At 49.2% G+C, this 18,539-nt stretch overlaps 1 protein-coding gene across 3 annotated transcripts in view; it reads left to right on the top strand.

Annotated features, from left to right (window-relative positions):
* The first annotated feature begins 17,307 nt into the window (after window positions 1–17,307).
* TGFBR2 (transforming growth factor beta receptor 2) overlaps window positions 17,308–18,539 on the top strand; it is a 100,352-nt gene continuing 99,120 nt past the window's right edge. For all 3 annotated transcript variants that reach the window (XR_012724362.1, XM_075315248.1, XM_075315247.1), the window contains exon 1: window positions 17,308–17,542. Coding sequence is in view for 2 of the 3 variants with exons in the window: in XM_075315248.1 (XP_075171363.1) it covers window positions 17,461–17,542 (82 nt within the window). In the remaining variant the exon portion in view is untranslated. The remainder of the gene's footprint in view (window positions 17,543–18,539) is intronic.

Genomic DNA, 18,539 nt, shown 5'->3' with positions numbered 1-18,539 from the left:
ATATTCCGGGTCCCTAACTAAAATGCCACTATCTAGGTTAAAAACATCCTTGTCTGGGCAGCTAGACTAAAAAAAATTCTAACTTGAAATGCCACTATCTGGACTAACCTCCATGTCTGGGCAGCTAGGACTCCTGGTATAAGGATTATGAACACAGCCTGGTTTATAGGGCGGAGGGCTCAGTCAGAAAGAAACTCACTGCAAATATTTCAAAAAACTGACCCGCACATCCTACAAGTGTGTATAGGTGCCAGCTGAAAAAAATATAGCAAATACAAAATGGATACATCCGCACACTAAATGCCATCAATGTATAAGGGAACTCTGGTACTGCATTACGGTGAGTTTTTTTAAATATTTTTAATATAAGACGTGAAACGCATATATTATATAGTCGTTACACACAGAGTGATCTATTTCAAGTGTTTATTTCTGTTAATGTTGATCATTATCTTATAAAATTAAAATAATAACCACAAAACACCTGCAAAGGCTTTCTAAGCATGTAAAATGGTCTTTTAGTCTGGTTTAGTAGGTTACACAATCATGGGGAAGACTGCTGACTTGACAGATGTCCAGAAGGCAGTCATTGACACAGTCCACAAGGAGGGTGAGGCACAAAAGCTCATTGATAAAGAAGCTGATTGTTCACAGAGTGCTGTGTCAAAGCATTTTAATGGAAAGTTGAGTGGAAGGAAAAGTGTGGTAGAAAAAGGTGCACAAGCAACCGGGATAACTGCAGCCTTGATAGGATTGTTAAGAAAAGGCCATTCAAAAATTGGGGGGAGATTCACAAGGAGTGGACTGCTGCTGGAGTCAGTGCTTCAAGAGTCATCACACACAGATGTATCCAGGACATGGGCTACACCTGTCACATTCCTTGTGTCAAGCCACTCATGACCAATATACAACACTTGAGTCATCTTACCTGGGCCAAGGAGATAAAGAACTGGACTGTTACTCAGTGGTCCAAGGTGTTGTTTTCAGATGAAAATAAATTTTGCATTTAATTTGGAAATCAAGGTCTCAGAGTCTGGAGGAAGAGTGGAGAGGCCACAATCCAAGCTGCTTGAGGTCTAGTGTGAAGTTTCCACAATCAGTGATGGTTTGGGGAGCCATGTCATCTGCTGGTGTAGGTCCACTGTGTTTTATCAAGACCAAAGTCAGCGCAGCCATCTACCATAAAATTATAGAGCACTTCATGCTTCCCTCTGCATACAAGCTTTTTGGAGATGGAAATTTCATTTTCCAGCAGGACTTGGCACATGTCCACACTGCCAAAAGTACCAATACCTGGTTTAATAACCACAGTATCACTGTGCTTGATTGCCCAGAAAACTCACTTGACCTAAACCACCTAGAGAATCTATGGGGTATTGTCAAGAGGAAGATGAAAGACAACAGACCCAACAATGCAGACGAGCTGAAGGCTGCTATCAAAGCTATCTGGGCTTCCATTAACACCTCAGCAGTGCCACAGGCTGATCACCTCCATGCCTCGCCACATTGATGCAGTAATTCATGCAAAAGGAGCCCAGACCAAGCATTGAGGGCATTTACTGTACATACTTTTCAGTAGGCGCCAACATTTCTGAGTTAAAAATATTTTTTTCAGTTGGTCTTATAAAATATTCTAATTTTCTGAGATAATGACTTTTGGGTTTTCATTGGAAATGCTGCATGTGAGATTAAAAGCTACAGCCAGCAGCTAGGCATGAAAGGGTGCTTAACCGTAACAGCACTAGAAAGAAGATGCAATCAAGTATCAGCAGTGGATCTGCCAGCCACAAGGTGCTGTGACCTTCAAATACCAGACTCGCCCGAGGTCTCCTCCGGGTGGGATACACTAATAACATATTCTTACGTTACTTTTAGCATAATTCCTGGAATTGTGTATTTCTAGGTGAGGACTTGTACATTACTGTCTTTACATATGTTATAAATAAGTAGTGCCATTTCCTAAATGATTTATTATGAGGGGGATTGAAAAGTCAGTCAATAGGGTAGTGCCAAGAGAGGTCCAGTGTCCTATGGTTACAGCAAAGTTTGGCCTATATGCAGGTTTTTATACCAGTACTAGATCATTTCAATATTTTAGAATAGGTCCTCAAAATCAGATAGTTGTGGGTCCAACAGATAGAAATCCTATTGATCAAATTTTATTAGTTCCGAAGACAGCAAAATAGCATAGCTCTGTGCACTGTTTCAGAGACATTGCAAAGACGTTTGGCTCATCTCCTGTTCAATTAATAAGAGCAGTGACATGTATCGGCCTCCCACCAATCTGGTATTGATGAGCTACCTGTGGTTCAATGTCTATGTAATGGACATCCCCTTTAAAATGGAAACACAATGTATGTGCAAGCAGTTTTGATCAACTTGAATGCGATTGTGAAGTGTTAAAAAAACCCAATATCCTTGTGCTTTGCAATATGTAGCTATAACATCCTAATGAATATCTACATTTTTTAATGAATTAAGTACTGCCTTCTATTAATATTGTGGCTCGCAATGAGTTCTAATAGAACTGTAAAACAATTGAGAAATAATTACGGAAGTTATAGTTGACAATAAATGTGATTATATGATTTTAATATATGCGGTTTCATTATTTTAAAAGCAATAGAAGATTTCAGAAGGAGCCAGATAATGTAAAACAATTACATTCAAGGAGATTGCCAATTTGTTATCTTGTGTAATGTGACTGGTATGGCTAAACTGTGAATGAGAGAAATAACTGCATAGTAATACATTGCACTAGTAAATAATTTCTAAAGATTATTAAAAGCTTCAAATATTTAGCTATTTATCCTGCCAACAACTCCAGATGGAAAGAGCTGTAGACATCCACATACAATATAAATTAGTACATTCTCCAAGAACCTCTCCACTATAAAGTTACAATCTCAGTTATTCACCCACATTGCAAATTAGGTTTATTTGAAACATTTACAAACTTTCTGTTGTTTGCAATTAATCAATGAACAAGAACAATCTAAAAATAAAACTTCAGGCCATTAAAGTAACACAAAATGCCATTTTTCATCACTAGTGTAGGTTCAGAATTATTCAACCCCTTCATGTCTTGTGGGCGTAGTAGAGCACGTTTGGCTGTTATGATACTGCAAATGTGAATAGTAGGCAAACAGAAGCTCATTACATTGTTCTGAAGGAATCTTAGCCCTATTGTCAAAGGCAATGTGCTCCAGTTCACTAATGTTCTTGAGTTTGGATACAACAGACCCTTCAAATCGCATTAAAGGTATTTTATGAGAATCACGTCAGCCTACTGGGATAGCCACTTCAGAATCTTACAGAACTTTATCTGCAACTAAGCCTTTGTGCACTTTGAGGTGTCCTTGGGACCATTATACTGTTGAAAGATCCAGTGATGCCCAAGCTTCAACGTTCTCTCTTAAGACATAACATTTTCTCCTAGAATTTCCCGACTCTTGACTGAATCCATTTTGCCCCTTATATGCAGTTACTTTCCAGTTCTAAAGAAAGCAAAGCAGTCCCTAAGCAGTTCCAAGCCACCACCATGCTTCACTGTGGTTATGGTGTTATTTTTAGTGTGTTACATTCCTCCTTCTCCAGACATACTGCTGATCCATAAACCCCAAAAGTTTCACTTTTGTTTCATCGCTTCACAAAAAAAAATAATAAAACTTCTGTGCATTATTTTTAAGGTTTTGGGTCAGTAGAGGTGTACACCATGAAGGTCTGTTATGGTGATTTTCAGTATTTAGTATACTATCTATTGTGCAAATTGAAACCTCAATACCCGCTGTTACCAAATCTTAGTACACATCCTTTGTAGTTACTCAAGCATATCTGACCACTTGCCTCCTCAAAAATCTGTTGAAATGAGTGGTATGTTCCTCTCTGCCTCATCCAGGTATAATTATTTAAAGAATGCGTGCAGAGAAATACACACACAAGGAGTACTATATTCAAAACATTTAAATAGTTTATTGGTTATAAAAAATTCACAAACAAAATCACGTTTAAAACATCATCATGTTACAAAAATGATTGTTAGGGAACTCCTAAAGAGGGGAGAATAACCATGTGTCCAGTACCAAATGTAAAGATGGTTAATAAAGTGGGGCGTCTTCTATGTGTAGATATAGTGCTTCAATGTAAATATTCACATGTGACTATGTCCAGCCTAAGCTGGGAAGCACAAAATAGTGTTCTATGAGCAACTCATTGAAGGAAGTACGTTCAATAATAAAGGGTTAAATACCCTGTGTATAAAGCTCACCAATAGAGAAAGACAGCCAAAATCCTGGTAACTGGGCGCAATAGTGATGTTCCAACCCGTCCTGCACGCACGTATCGCGTAGGCGGCTTCTTCAGCAGAGTGGCATAAGCATCTTACAGATCTCGAAGGTACATTTAAATCTATGTTAAGACATGCGTTGCTGATGTAATTGGGATATTCTCAGGTGGATCTCATTCATCTAGTATGGCGCATGTGCCGCAGCAGGCACCCGGGGAGACGCACGTCCCGGCGGCACTTTGGCTGATGTGCGCCTGCTCAGGGAGAAATCTCCCGTTGACGTCATTAGAGCATGCACATGATCGTGTTAGAGGCCGCAGGGTGTATGCACCCGGAAATGCCCGCTACAGCGCGTGTGCACAATGAGGAAAGGATCCACTTAGCTGTGAAGTGAACTTAAACCACAATATGAAAACAAATAAAACCCCTATATAATGGTTAAAATATCCCACCAAAGCCACATATTAACACTACAGAGTGACTGAATACTATTACCATACTATTACAGGAAAAAACACTGAACTTCTTAGGCTAAGCTCACATGTCCAGTAATCATCCATTATAACAGATTCAGTAGTGATCCATTGTCAAAAAAGATTCTGTGCAGGCGCACTACAATACTTTGATCTGCCCTGAGCAGGGCAGATCAAAGTGCGCCTGCGCAGGACCTCAGTGCCGGCGAGTGTGTATGACGTAGGACGCATCATGCACCCAGGGTTCAGAAGAAGGAAGACCAAGATGGCCGAAAGAGGAGGCGCCACCCATCCGACTGTTGTGCCCAGAAGCGACCTTCTAGGTGAGTATTATAAAGTGTTTTTTATGTTCTACACAGCGGCCTGTGCTCTTATATACAGCATGTTAGCATACTGTATATAAGAGCCCAGTGGTGGCGGCCGCAGCTGATAGGCCCCAAAACTGGTGACAGGTTCCCTTTAATCTAAAGCATATACAATACCTTGCTTACTGAGACCATACCAAAACTGTAGACATTGTGAGATGCTGATAGTAGGGCAATAACCCAGATAGGAGTAAGGTAGTGATTAACAAGACTATTTAGGGCATATTCTTTTTATATATTATCTTTATCATGGCACAATTTTTTATCTTTCTAGCTCTAAATTGTCAAAACAAAGATAATATGTAAATGTTTGTCATTATCTGAATATGAAAGTCACATGTAAGGAGATGTATAGAGCAAAATATTATCTCTTTACACTGAAAAGAAGAAACTTCAAAAGGGAAAGATGGAAGTTCCACTATTTTGTCACAGACAAGAGTTGTTAGTAATATGTGCCATTGTGTAGGAGTTCTGTGACATTTTGAAGAACTATAGCGACTTCTATTTTCTCCAGTCCATTGAAGTTAAAGTATTGATATGTTACCACAGAGCACAGTGGCATTTTGTTGGGGTTTGATGTATCTTTTGTGTATTTTGCAGTAAATGAGGATTTAGAGCACAAGGGGATCTCCCGGCCCACTTTCCTAAAATATATACCACAATCTCAACCAGAATAATATTTGGACAAACAACTGAAATACAGTAGAACTACTTACATTTTAATTCTCCGGTGTCTCCCAGGGCAGCATTTTTTCTCCCTCCGTACAGTGAGATCTGGCCAGTTCTCCGGATCGTTTGTTAAACATGACAGCCAGCTCAAAGAACCATTAGAAGACGAATTTCTTTCCTTCTACATTAAATTTTATTCAAGTCTTTCAACATGGATACATTTGAAGACATGAGCGGTTTAGTAGGGACAGCATCCTGTCTAAACATGCAGCGGCGTGAAGAGACAGTATGGAGAAAAGGTAGCATGGGCAACATGGAGGAAACAGTATAGAGAGGTAACAACATTGGGGGATCATCTGAAGAAGTCACAGCATAGGAAACAGTATGGGGAGAGATTTGGGATGACAACATAAAAAGGAGAAAACAGTATGGAGAGGGTGAAGATTGGGGGGACAATATTTTGATCATGAAGTGTGGAGGGACACTATAGAGAGGGAAGAGCATTTGGGACAGTCTGAAGATGTGGCAGCAAGGTGGGACTCTATGGAGAAGTGACAGCATGGGCGACTGTGGAGGACTATATGGAGAGGTGTATGGTGTAGACAATATAAAGAGGGTCAGAATGGAGGGACGATATGGGGAGGGTGGGTAATGAAGAGACACTATAAAAAGTGGCAAGTGTGGAAGGAGAGTATAGCGAGATGGCTGTGTGAGAGGACAATATGAAGAGGGAGCAGTAAGGGGCAACAGTATGGATAAGTGGTTACCCATGAGGACAGCATGAATAGGTGAGATTGCTCATGGCAGTAATGAAAGAATGAACATGGGGGAACAGTATTAAGGAGGTGGCAATGTAGCGCTCCTGAGACCCTCAGGGCACCACAGGGAACTGCATACTCACGGGAATGCAGGACCTACCCCCTGGGACCTGGAACACCAATGCCAGAAACACCTATGTCGCGGGCGGGGAGGAGGGTGTCAGCACACTACGCTCACCCCTTCTGCTCGGGTCCGGCGGCCGCTGCTCAGTGGTGGCTCGAGCTGTAGGCTGGATCCCGGGGGTTTCTCGAGCGGCACTCCTCGCCCGTGAGTGAAAGGGGTTGGTTGGGTGTGGGGATTGTTTATAGTCCGGGACGCCACCCACGGTTGTGGTGATTTCACCACCGCTGCTCAATACGGGGGTCCCGGGGATGGTGATGCGGAGCAGCCAGGTGTTGTGTTGCCCCTCCGTGGGTAGGGGTCGGTGATCCCGGGGCCCGGTGACGGCTTGGGAGGTGCAGGGCCTGGTGGGCGCAGGGACGCGGGGGGCAGCGCTGTGCCTTGCGGCACTGTGGTACTCACTCAGCCTGAGACGATGACACAGTTTGTACGGTAAACCAAACGGCTGGTAAGACGGTCCCACGGACGGCTGCAATTGCTCTCCCAGTAGGTGACGGTGATGTCCCTCTTCCTTGCACCTTGTGTACTTGTTGGTTGCGATGGGTCCCCACCGGTAACCCGCTCCCCGGCTTCAAGCTGGGCCGGAGGAGCACTACTCTTTGCCCGCAGGCGCTGGCCCTCAGAAACTGGTGCCCTGGCGGTGGCGGTGTCTGTGTTGTACAGGTTGGGCTGTTGCCTTCTATCGGGTCTTGGTTGCTGGGGATCTGCGTCCCCGTCACTGACGGATTCGGCAATTTACGGCGACTCCAAGCCTTGCCGGGGTCCGAGAGGCCCCTGCCCTGGTGCTGACTGTCCTTCGGAACACTGCTCCAGACCACCGGGCACACAGCCTACGGGGTCCTTCCAGGAACTTCCAAACGGTCCCCCTCCAGACAGTCACCGCCGTTGCTGACCTTGCTGACCTGTCCTGCACTTAGCTGGACTCTTCAGGCTTTTCTCTCTCTGTCACCACTCTTGCTTTCCTCCTTTACTACCTTTCTTTCCTTCACTTTCACTTCCTTAACTCCTCTTAGCTGTTTACACAAGCCCTTCCTGGGCTAATCTGCTGTTCACTCGTTCATGTCCCTCACTGGACTGCCTGGTACTTCCTGCCTCCAGAGCTGTGATCTCCTTGGTGGGCGGAGCCAACCGCCTGGCCCACCCCCTGGTGTGAATCATCAGCCTCTGGAGGAAGGCAACAAGGATTTTTGGTTCAGCTTAGATGTGCCTACCTGGGATGTAGGGTGTGGTGGTGTGTGACCTGTGTCCCCTGGCTTGCCCAGGGCGACACATTCCCCCTTAGCAAAATGCAGACCGTCCGCGGGCTGCCGTCCTACACCGGTTTTATTTTTCTGTAAAAAGGGGATAACAAGGTAAATCAACAAAAATACATTTTCAATAACTCTTCCCAAACGGGAGGCACATTTTACTTTAACGTTGCAACGGTTTACGGTTACGGTTTCCGCTCTCTCCCACCCAAGCAACCTGGCCCTGATGCTGCCCCTAAAGCCCAGGCAGCACCCCTTGACCCACAGTCCAGCACACGGTACCCGAGCGGGATCTGTCCTTCCCTCCAGAGGGTAGCCACCGGTTCCTTTGGTGGCTGGGCCCCAGCCTGCTCTGCTGAGGGTCCTCCCTCCAACCTGCCTCTCCGGAGACGGCACTGCGGAAAACGGTAACGGTAACCAACATATTTACAAGCCACTAACGTTTGTGGGTGCCCTGCAAGTTCACGGGCTTGTCCATGGATAGTTCCCATGCATTTTTAAACGGTCCCCACGGGGACATCGGTGCCGGCTCCAGCCGGTTGCAAATCACACGGTGAATCAGGTGAAACTTCGGTAATCATCTTTTCTTATCATTCACTTTTCAAAACTTTTCAAACTAACAGGTGGTCCCAACGGGGACGGTGCTGCGGGCATCTGCTGCCCTACTCCGGACTTCCAGGCTCCAGTGCCCCTTCCAAGGGAGGGGGCGCGGCGCTTGCTCGGGCCTCTGGGCTGCCCTTCAATCTAGCGTCCAGCGCAAACCACCCTCGCTCCCCAAAGAACCGAGTGTACTGGACGATATCACCCGGCATCAAATTACGGCCAGGATGCTCCTCAGGCAGGTGGGCATTCACATCCCGCCGGGCTACAAAAACTTCGGCCTCCAGGCCCGGCTCGTAGATGAACCCGTAGCCCCGGCGGACATCAAACCGCCTCACCTGCTCCACGTACAACGGTCCTCGGGCACGGGAGGTTGCCTGCCGGAGGTGTTCTTTCTCCCAGATCGCTCTGGCCACCAGTTCGGCCTTCTTCCGCTCCCTCTCGGCGATCTCCAGGCCCAGCGGTACCGGCTCCCTATCCCAATACGGCGCTGCTGCTAGCGCCGGCGCACGGGTCGGGCCCCGCGGGACATCCTGGACGTTGCCCACTGTCAGGACCATGGGCGGCATGTCCCGCGGTGTCTTGGCCTTGGGCGCTGCCTTGCAGCAACAACCCGGCGCTACCTCAGCCGAGGTGTGGGGGATGGGCCTAGGGGCTTTCCGCTGCCGGGCCTTCGGCTCGGAACGGGTCATCTGCTCCGGCTCGGGGGATGTTTCATGTGATGCCTCCGGTTCCACTTTCGGCGTCTTCCACGGCAACACCGCTGACTTGCTGCGGGCTCCGGCTACAGGTTGGCCCGCCTGGGCGGGGACGCTGGGTACTGCTACCGGTTGCGGTGGTAGCAGGCCTAGTGGCGGGGTCACGGCCTCCGGGATGGGTGGCGAGGGAGGCAGCGAAGGGAGAGGGCTTGGACCGGGCCCCGCAGCCGCGATGACCGGCCCTTCCAGGGCATCGGGACGTGGGTCACTCACCCTCCCTTTCTCCGCTTCCTCCTCGCGTCTCCGCACGGTGGCTACAACGTCCGCCATGTCGGCCTCCCACTCCTCCATGAGGAGCTGCATCTTCACCTACAGCCTTTGATAGAGCTGCGTGGTCCGGATCTCCACCCACGCCGCGGTTCCAGGCGCGGGGGCTACGGTGTCGCGGGACGGCATCCACATGATGGCTCCTTTTCCAGGAACGGTCTGTTGCAGAGTCCTGGCGTCCCTGCTTTTATAGCCGCAGCTACATGCGGCCAGCCGCCATCGCGTCCCCCTTAGCTCTTTTCGGCCCCTCCTCTCTCGGGGTGGGGTTTTGGCCTTCGCGCCTCTACTGCTCGAGAAGACGCTCGAGCGGGAACTTTTCGCGCCAAAGATGGCGGCTTCTGAAATTTTCCTGCCGGATACCTCCGGCGGTAACAAGGCGCACCTCTACCTGACGGCAGAGCGGTAAGATCCTGTTCGTGACGCCAAGTTGTCGCGGGCGGGGAGGAGGGTGTCAGCACACTACGCTCACCCCTTCTGCTCGGGTCCGACGGCCGCTGCTCAGTGGTGGCTCGAGCTGTAGGCCGGATCCCGGGGGTTTCTCGAGCGGCACTCCTCGCCCGTGAGTGAAAGGGGTTGGTTGGGTGTGGGGATTGTTTATAGTCCGTGACGCCACCCACGGTTGTGGTGATTTCACCACCGCTGCTCAATACGGGGGTCCCGGGGATGGTGATGCGGAGCAGCCAGGTGTTGTGTTGCCCCTCCGTGGGTAGGGGTCGGTGATCCCGGGGCCCGGTGACGGCTTGGGAGGTGCAGGGCCTGGTGGGCGCAGGGACGCGGGGGGCAGCGCTGTGCCTTGCGGCACTGTGGTACTCACTCAGCCTGAGACGATGACACAGTTTGTACGGTAAACCAAACGGCTGGTAAGACGGTCCCACGGACGGCTGCAATTGCTCTCCCAGTAGGTGACGGTGATGTCCCTCTTCCTTGCACCTTGTCTACTTGTTGGTTGCGATGGGTCCCCACCGGTAATCCGCTCCCCGGCTTCAAGCTGAGCCGGAGGAGCACTACTCTTTGCCCGCAGGCGCTGGCCCTCAGAAACTGGTGCCCTGGCGGTGGCGGTGTCTCTGTTGTACAGGTTGGGCTGTTGCCTTCTATCGGGTCTTGGTTGCTGGGGGATCTGCGTCCCCGTCACTGACGGATTCGGCAATTTACGGCGACTCCAAGCCTTGCCGGGGTCCGAGAGGCCCCTGCCCTGGTGCTGACTGTCCTTCGGAACACTGCTCCAGACCACCGGGCACACAGCCTACGGGGTCCTTCCAGGAACTTCCAAACGGTCCCCCTCCAGACAGTCACCGCCGTTGCTCACCTTGCTGACCTGTCCTGCACTTAGCTGGACTCTTCAGGCTTTTCTCTCTCTGTCACCACTCTTGCTTTCCTCCTTTACTACCTTTCTTTCCTTCACTTTCACTTCCTTAACTCCTCTTAGCTGTTTACACAAGCCCTGCCTGGGCTAATCTGCTGTTCACTCGTTCATGTCCCTCACTGGACTGCCTGGTACTTCCTGCCTCCAGAGATGTGATCTCCTTGGTGGGCGGAGCCAACCGCCTGGCCCACCCCCTGGTGTGAATCATCAGCCTCTGGAGGAAGGCAACAAGGATTTTTGGTTCAGCTTAGATGTGCCTACCTGGGATGTAGGGTGTGGTGGTGTGTGACCTGTGTCCCCTGGCTTGCCCAGGGCGACACACCTACACACACACCAAAATCCTAGTTACCACTCCACACCAGGGGGCACTGCCTAGTCAGAAAAGGGGAGGGCCACCTACAGGGCAGAGCCTGAACAGGGAACTAGACAGTCAGGTGGGAGGGGACTGCAGTCAGTCAGTCTAGAGAATTGTGGTGCAGAGTGACGTGCCCGAGAGTTGGGTCGTGTAACGGTGACCCAGGGGCCCAGGAGAGTGGTCGCCAGGGCAGGTACACCCAAGTACCGCTGGGACGAGAGCAAGCATGGGGCACAGTTTCAGACAGCCTGGCAAATACCTGCACAGTGAGGGGACCTGCACGGACTTAACTGACTCACAAATCCGGGGGCATCAGTGTGTCGACCACCTGCAGCGGTCGCCCCAGGGACACCACTCCACCTTAGGGGACGCCCCAGGGTCTCCACTTGTTGGTATTTCTGGCCACAGGTATGTCAGGTTTATTTACATGGGAGTCGTGACGCCACTCACGGTTTGCGATCAGGGATATGGGTGACCGCCACTGCAGGTTTAACGAGTGTCTGGGGCTGATGGAGTCTTCAGTCTGGTGGTATGGCCTCCCGTGAGTGAGGCTGGCCCCAGGGGCTCAGGTGTGTAGAACAACAGATCCCAGAATAACTCAGTCTCAGTCCAAGGTGTCTTTCAACTTGTTTTACTCACATTCAGATGTTTTTGTGAGGTAACCCGGGCCATGCTGAGATAAACCAGGAGGAACCAGGTATCCTTTAGGCTGCTTTAAGGGTAACCGTTAACTTGCCTTCCTAGCACTTCTTGTTTCGGATAAACCCTGATTTGAAGTATCGTGGATTCATTCAGGGAAGTCGCTACTGCCTTTTCTCCCCTTTTTGGCCCGTTTGCTGGCAGCGTGGACCAAGGAAGATGGCTCCAGGCTCGATCTTCCTTATGGGGACACTCGTTGCTGCTGATGCTCGGACTCTAGTTGGTTGGTGTGGGACTTGTGGTTCCCCCCACTGGCAGGTTTAGCAGACCAAATACATGGACATCTACTCTAGGGACCTGTTCCCCGTGTGTGCCTAGTCACCAGGAGTCTCCGTACACGACCAGCTGACTTCCTCAGCGTCTTTCTGTCCAACTTGCTGGTAACCGTTCTCCCCCACCAATGGCTACTACACGTGCAGGGTCTGACTAGCGTGTCAGCGCGGGTCCCTCTTCTCTTGCCACCTTTCTGTGCTTCTTCACTATCAGACTGACTAACTCCTTCGCTTTCCTGACAGCCACTGCCACCTTAGCTTCCAGGCCCTTCCCTACACCCCTAGATGAGATGTGGAGGAACGCCCCCTCTTGGGTCTGCCCAACGGTCCCCTCTAAGGTATGGGAGACCTGGTTGCTATGTGTCTATGCATACACACCCTATTCTGGCCTTCAGGATTACCTGGAAGTACTGTCCCAGCATGGGTGCAGTACTCAGTGGCGCCTGACCAGGTCAGGGGCGCCACATCAGCAGTAAAGCAAGAACCAGGGTTCGGACACATACTTCCCTACAGGGTCCACAGTGCCCGCCGTACGGAGAAGGAGACTGCTACCACAAAGGGACAGTCGGGCTCCAAACACTCCATGCTACGGGGACCCAACCACACTGAGAGTGCCGGGGACAGAGCAACCGAGTCATTAACTGGCACTGGAAGTACAGGGACCTGAACCAGGCGTCCAAGGGTCCAGAGTGAGTAGAGACTGTTGTTTACAATCCACGGTGTGGCCTCCCTTATTATAATAATCTTACATCTCCCAGGCTCAGGTCTATCTGCGGAGGGCCTACCACCACAGCTGCCATTACCACCAGCCCTGGGAGTACCCACTTCAGCAGTGGCAGTTACACAACATTAACCGAAACCCGCAGATGGCGTCACACAAATGACTTTATTATCCCCTGTAAATACTCCCCATTAAAAAGCACCCAGGGCATGGGACCGGGCAACGGCCACCACCAAAGTGACATTCCTCAGTAGTAAATCGCTCGGTACCGAGTACCCCATTTCCTGGTCTACACAGCAATGCAGGGGACAGTATGTACAGGTAGTAACACTAAGTGCACAGTATAGAGAGGGGGTACTGTTTGGGAACAGTATGGAGACGTAGCTGCACAAGTGAGATAGTATGGAAGTGGGCATCATATGGGACAGTAGGGAGAGGTTGCTGCTCAAGGGGGCAGCATTAGGAGGTGGAAGAGGGTAATTAATCTATGGAGATGTGGGGACTGTATGGAGAGGTGGCAATTTGGAGGCACAGTATGGAGAAAGGGCAGTTTGGGGCAACAGTATAGAGAGGTAGCTGAACAACAGATACAGTATGGGGGACATTTTTGGGGACAGTATAGAGAAGTGGTAGCATAGAAGGTCAATATGGAGAGGGGGGTGGCTTGAACAGTATGGCAAAAAGAAAGTGAATGATTTCTCTAGCCTCACTGCCCTCTTCTATCCTCATTTTTACTCCTCACAGATGCACTTTCCTGCCCCCTCCCCCACTCCCCTCTTCTCTCCTTCATCAATCCTCCTATTTTCCCCTCAAAGATACACTCTCTTGCCCCCTCCCCATGCCTCTCTTCTCTCCTTCACCTATCCTCCTATTTGCCCCTCACAGATGCACTCTCCTGCCCCTCCCCCACTCCCCTCTTTCACCTATCCTCCTATTTGCCCTTCACAGATGCACTCTCTTGCCCCCTCCCCACTCCTCTCTTCAGATATCCTATTTGCCCCTCACAGTTGCACTCTCTTGCCTCCTCCCCACTCCTCTTATCTCTCCTTCACCTATCATCCTATTTGCCCTTCACAGATGCACTCTCCTGCCCCTCCCTCGCTCCCCTCTTTCCTCCTTCACCCATTCTATTATTTGCCCTTCACAGTTGCACTCTCTTGCCCCCTTCCCACTCCCCTCTTCTCTTCTTCACCTATCCTCCTATTTGCCCCTCACAGATGCACTCTCCTGCCCCCGCCCCACTGCCCTATTCTCTCCTTCACTTATCCTCCTATTTGCCCTTCACAGATGCACTCTCCTGCTCCTCCCCCACTCCCCTCTTTCCTCCTTCACCCATCCTCCTATTTGCCCTTCACAGTTGCACTCTCTTGCCCTCTCCCATTCCTCTCTTCTCTCCTTCACCTATCCTCCTATTTGCCCCTCACAGATGCACTCTCCTGCCCCCTCCCCACTGCCCTGTTCTCTCCTTCACTTATCCTCCTATTTGCCCTTCACAGCTGCATTCTCATGCCCCTCCCCCACTGCCCTATAGCTGATGATACCCCATTGTTGTCCTGTGATGGTGGCCGGGTCTCCTATCTTCATGGTTTGCTGCCAGACATCCAACTTTCTTATTTCTTTGTGTATACAGTGTGTTTAAAAATGCAGACATATACAGTATATAACATAAATGTATAACAAATAATGTGCATGTCTGTATTTGTGTGAATAAGTGACTGTGTACATGTGACATTTTAGTGATAAAATTCAGACATTAAAAAGCATAAATAATACTAAAAGCACCAAAAAAACGCTTAAAAATGGCAAAACGCGTGCACCATTAAAAAAAACAAATACCATTTTTTTATGCAAAATGAATAAATCTGTAATGTTATTTTTAGCACAAATATGTACAGAAAAAAAGGTGAATGGGGCCATATACAAGGACAGGAAGATATCGAGGATGGGGGACAAAGATACAAGCATGGGATGAGAAAACTGGATGCTGAGGGAATAAGGCTCTTTCCCTCGGGACCTAGCTTATGCATGCTTTGCCATACATTTGTGCCTGAACCGCTTTCCCATGCTCTACTAAACATCTTTCCCTCAACACCCAGCTTTCCCATGTTCTATAACATATCTTTCCCTCAGCATGATGCTTTCCCATGCTCTGCTATACATCTTTCCTTCAGTACCTAGCTTTCCCATGCTCTGATATCAAGGGCAAGTTGGGTGCTGAGGTAAAGATGTACAGCAGAGGATCGGAAAGCTGGATGCTGAGGTAAAGATGTGTGCCGCCCCCGTGCCGGCAGCCTGCCGCCGCTTGGGTCCGGGCCTTCCGGTGGGTGGCACGAGGGTCTCCGAACCCGGGGGATCCCGCGGACACTGTGAATGAATAGGGTTGGGGTGTGGTGGATGTAGGACGTATATGTACGGGCTGGGCCGTACTAGGTTCGTGACACCACCCACAGTATGTGGTGAGTTTGGACACCACCGCTGCACCCGGGGGAGATGTTGTGCAGCAAGTTGTTAACCCCTCCGTGGGCACGGATGGTGGCCCCGGGACCTGTTGGGGGTTTGTTGGTGCAGGGAGATGGACGACCGCAGGGTGCTGGTGTACTCACTATTGAAGGAAACACATGAGTCTCTGATAAACCAAGGTGATGGTGGTTGGTGCCCGCAGCCGGCTGCGTTCTGGTCCCCCAACCGGCTGGTGGTCTCTGTCTTTTTCCTGCACTTTTTAGAACGGTGCACTGCCTGTGCTTGCAACTTCAGGAGTCCACTCCCGGCTGGTTGTAGCCTGAGGAGCCCTTGCCCGCAGATGCTGGCCCATGGGATCTCTAAGCCTTGAAGGTGGCCTTTTATGCCCCTCGGTGGGCTGTTGCCTTCAATCGGGACTTTGGGTGGGACAGGACCTCTAGTCCTGGCCTCAATTGGTTAATTAGCTGGTTCCAGTCGCTTCTGGTCCCGGCTTCAGGGTCCGAGTACCCCCCGTGTGCTTCGGTTTCCGAGTCGGTTCCACGGGTCGGTACCGGCGGGCTACAACCCTGTCCTGGTCCACCTCGGTTCCACCGAGCCGTCTTCCCGGCTCCTGCAGACGGAGACCACCGTCTGACTCCTAGCCAAAGGCACCAGGGCTCCTACCCTGGCGCAGTTCAATTTGGGGTATTCGGCTCTGCTGGAGCTGTACACAGCTCCAGCCCACACTCCTCTCCAACTTGAACTCTAACAGGATCTGTTTACTTTCCCGCCCCGGGCTGTCTAGATTCCTTGGTGGGCGTCTTCCAACTGCCTGGTTCCGCCCCCTGGTGTGTCCATCTAGCCCCGAGGTTGGTGACTAGGGTTTTAAAGGTCGGCTGGTGTCACCTGAGAGGGAAGGTGTTGTGTAGGGGCCTATTTGTGACTACCTGGCCTGGCCAGGGCGTCAGAGATGCATAGCAAAACATGGGAAAGCTGGGTGCTGATGTAAAGATGTACAGCAGAGCATTGGAAAGCTGGGTGCTGAGGGACAGATGTATAGCAGAACATGGGAAAGCTGGGTGCTAAAGGAAAGAGGGATATCAGAGCATGGGAAAACTGGGTGCTGAGGAAAATATGTATAGAAGACCATGGGAAGGCAGGGTGCTGAGGGAAAGATCCGAGTGTCAGCATAATTATCCTGTACTCTGGGAGGGGAGGGCAAGATGTTTGCACCTGGGCCCATTGAACTCTAGTTATGCCACAGAATAAGCCCAAATGCTTCTTTGTTTGCCCCTGTATTTTTGTGTATCTAATGAACTATATAGACTTGATATGTTTGTATACCCCAAGCTATGAAGAATCTATACTACATGGCTGCCCATACGGATCATACATGTACAGGACTGCCAGCACAGTCTTGATGTGTACTTGGCGTCTTATACATATAAGTTAATGCACGGTCAGCAGCCTAAATAGACTTGATACATACATCCCTCCTATAAAGACTCAATTTATACATACTACATACATAGTTACCTAGAAAGCCACATAGACATGACATTTCTCTATATAGGACCCTATGCAGCTGTGTCCCCTGAGGTCCCAGCTGAGAGTGACAATGAATACCACCAGTCCAGAGCCCCCTTATCTTCTGATGTGATGGAGCAGACACATCTGCTCACTATATGAAGGAAGAACTAAGGAAAAAGTGACCGTCTCACACAGACTCCACAATAGTGAGAAGTTGTAACATGAGGCAGAGGGGCTGGCTTATGTCTTATGACTGACAGCAACTGGGTGAGGTTTTTAAGTAAAAAAAAAAAAAAGCGCAGCAGAGAGGCCCCGAGCACAGCTGTTTGTGAAGTTGAAGATTTCCTGTTTCCCCACAACTTGCTGGTGTGTGAGTCACAGAGGCTGCAGCCAACGGTGCCCATAGGAATGCAGGGAGGGAGGCAAGGACGGCCGAGACGGGGGGCTTCCACTGCTACACTTCTATGAGGCCGGGAAAATGGACTCCAAGGTTAGGGGGCAGCTACTTACTGTGCTGTGGACCCTGCTCGCCTGCGCCTCTGCCTCGCTCTCCTTTGTGGGTAAGTCTTGGCTTTCTCCCTCTCTTTGTCTGTGTTTGGGCTGGGTATGGCTATTGCTGACTTCTAGGAGCAGCGGAGAAGTTGGTTTGTAGTAATGTGACACTTGTAGACAGAGAAGAGGCACCTAGGTGGGGAAACTGCAGGCTGAGGGTCGCTGTGTCTGGGGGATCTGCTGTGGGGTCTGGCTTCCCCGGAGAAGACCCCATATGATCCTTTACTTCTCCGAGAGCTGCTGATCTGCTTGTGTTTAGTACATTGCAATGAGTGATCTATACTTTTATCATAATGTCTCACTGTCCTGATCTTCCACATAGGCTGCCTTCATACAAATGGATAGAAAGATTAATAATGGTAATGTCTGATTTTTACTGAAAAAAAAAAAAGTTCAGACCATACTTTATTTTTTTTTTCTTGTTTTGTTGCTTTTTATAATTTTTTTTTTATATATTAAGGATTTTTTTTTTTTTACAAGCTAGTATGTGATTCCTCCGCCATTACGATGCATTGATTTTGCCAGATCTGAGACGCACTTTTGCATTAATAAATGAATTTAGGCTTAGAGTAGTGACTCCGTGAGCCAGCGCCTATGGCAGATAAGGCTACGTTCACACGATGAGGCTTTTTTTTTTTTTTTGGAGTTTTTGATGTTGCAGAATTTCTCCGCCTATTATATAAAATAGGTTACTTGTGTTTTTTATTGCGTTTGTGTGCCTTTTTTTTTTTTCTTTTACATATGTTAAATGTTAATAAATAACATGTTATATTTTTTACTCTGTCTTTAGTGTCTCTTGTTGATATGTCATGTTTTATACAAAGCTGCTTTTGTTGTTGATACTCCCTGGTATTTGGCTAGTGTGGTAATTCAGCAAACAATAATACGGTTCTGCACTACCTTGCTGAGCTCTTTACGGTGCCAGGGGAGAGGGAGCTGGTCAGTTCCTTCTGTTGTGTGGGTCTCGGGTGCACTTAGAAAGAAGGCAGATAAAGTTGCAAACAT

Source organism: Anomaloglossus baeobatrachus, chromosome 6 (genome assembly GCF_048569485.1).
Source record: "Anomaloglossus baeobatrachus isolate aAnoBae1 chromosome 6, aAnoBae1.hap1, whole genome shotgun sequence".
NCBI lineage: Eukaryota > Metazoa > Chordata > Amphibia > Anura > Aromobatidae > Anomaloglossus > Anomaloglossus baeobatrachus.
The sequence above is the reverse complement of the archived record's forward strand: the minus strand, read 5'-3'. Positions and strand labels throughout refer to the sequence as shown.